The sequence below is a fragment of the Gekko japonicus genome, unplaced genomic scaffold (genome assembly GCF_001447785.1).
Source record: "Gekko japonicus isolate JY-2015 unplaced genomic scaffold, Gekko_japonicus_V1.1 scaffold61921, whole genome shotgun sequence".
In the NCBI taxonomy this organism is placed as follows: domain Eukaryota; kingdom Metazoa; phylum Chordata; class Lepidosauria; order Squamata; family Gekkonidae; genus Gekko; species Gekko japonicus.
Genome location: NW_015233657.1, coordinates 1 through 715, shown reverse-complemented (window position 1 = coordinate 715; position 715 = coordinate 1). Strand labels below are relative to the sequence as shown.

Here is a 715-nt window from a genome sequence, read left to right as displayed (position 1 = left end):
CCCAGCGTATCTTCCCAGGGTCTCTTTCGTGGTGGGGGTTTCGTTTGGGGGGGCGCATGCTGCTGCAAAGGATTGTGGGAAAAGGTCTGGCGCAACGGCCCTGGAAAGAGAAGAGAACAGGGTGTTAGCCTGCTGTTTTTGTTTTAAATGCAAAGCTGGCACACAAAGGCAAACCGATCCCCTCTCGCTCCCCAAGACTAACGAAAACAAGAACACACCATGCGGAATAAAAAGCAGCCCACTTCCATTTGCACCACTGGCTTGGACTGAGAATGCAGATCACCGGCAAAGAGACAAAATGCACCCAGAGGTCTGGGTCTCGGATTGTGCGGCCTCACCCTTTGCTGCCAACTCCAAGTGGTTCTTCATGCGCCGTTCTCTCTCTTCCACCTGGTGAACCAGCTGCGCGTTCTTCCACCCTGCAGGGGGAGGATCGGGCCCCGAGGGAGTTAGCTCCACCTGAGAGAGAGACGGAGGGCCTCTGTCTTTTTCTTCAGCCTCTCCTCCTGACTCACCTTTCCTGAGGCTCTTCAAAAAGCCTTCCTGCGGCGGCAGGACCGAGGGGTCGTGTTGCACCCGCTCTGGGATGCGCAGGCGGGTGCGGACGGCGGGCACCCGCAACAGCACCACCTGGGCGAGCGAGAACAGGTTGGAGGTCATCCAGTAGGTGAAGATGGCCTGTAGGGGAGGAAAGGAGAGAATTCAGTGGCTCCCT

General features: G+C 57.5%; 1 protein-coding gene across 1 annotated transcript; it reads right to left on the bottom strand.

The window, feature by feature from the left end:
• Positions 1 to 6: 6 nt before the first annotated feature.
• On the bottom strand, positions 7 to 685 carry LOC107125395 (mitochondrial inner membrane protein OXA1L-like; the record flags this gene model as incomplete). Its single annotated transcript, XM_015428824.1, has 3 exons — positions 516 to 685; positions 339 to 419; positions 7 to 100 (listed from the first exon to the last, which is right to left on the bottom strand). Coding segments are annotated over exons 1-3 (320 nt in total), but the record flags the coding sequence as incomplete, so codon positions are not given.
• Between the last annotated feature and the right edge of the window lie 30 nt (positions 686 to 715).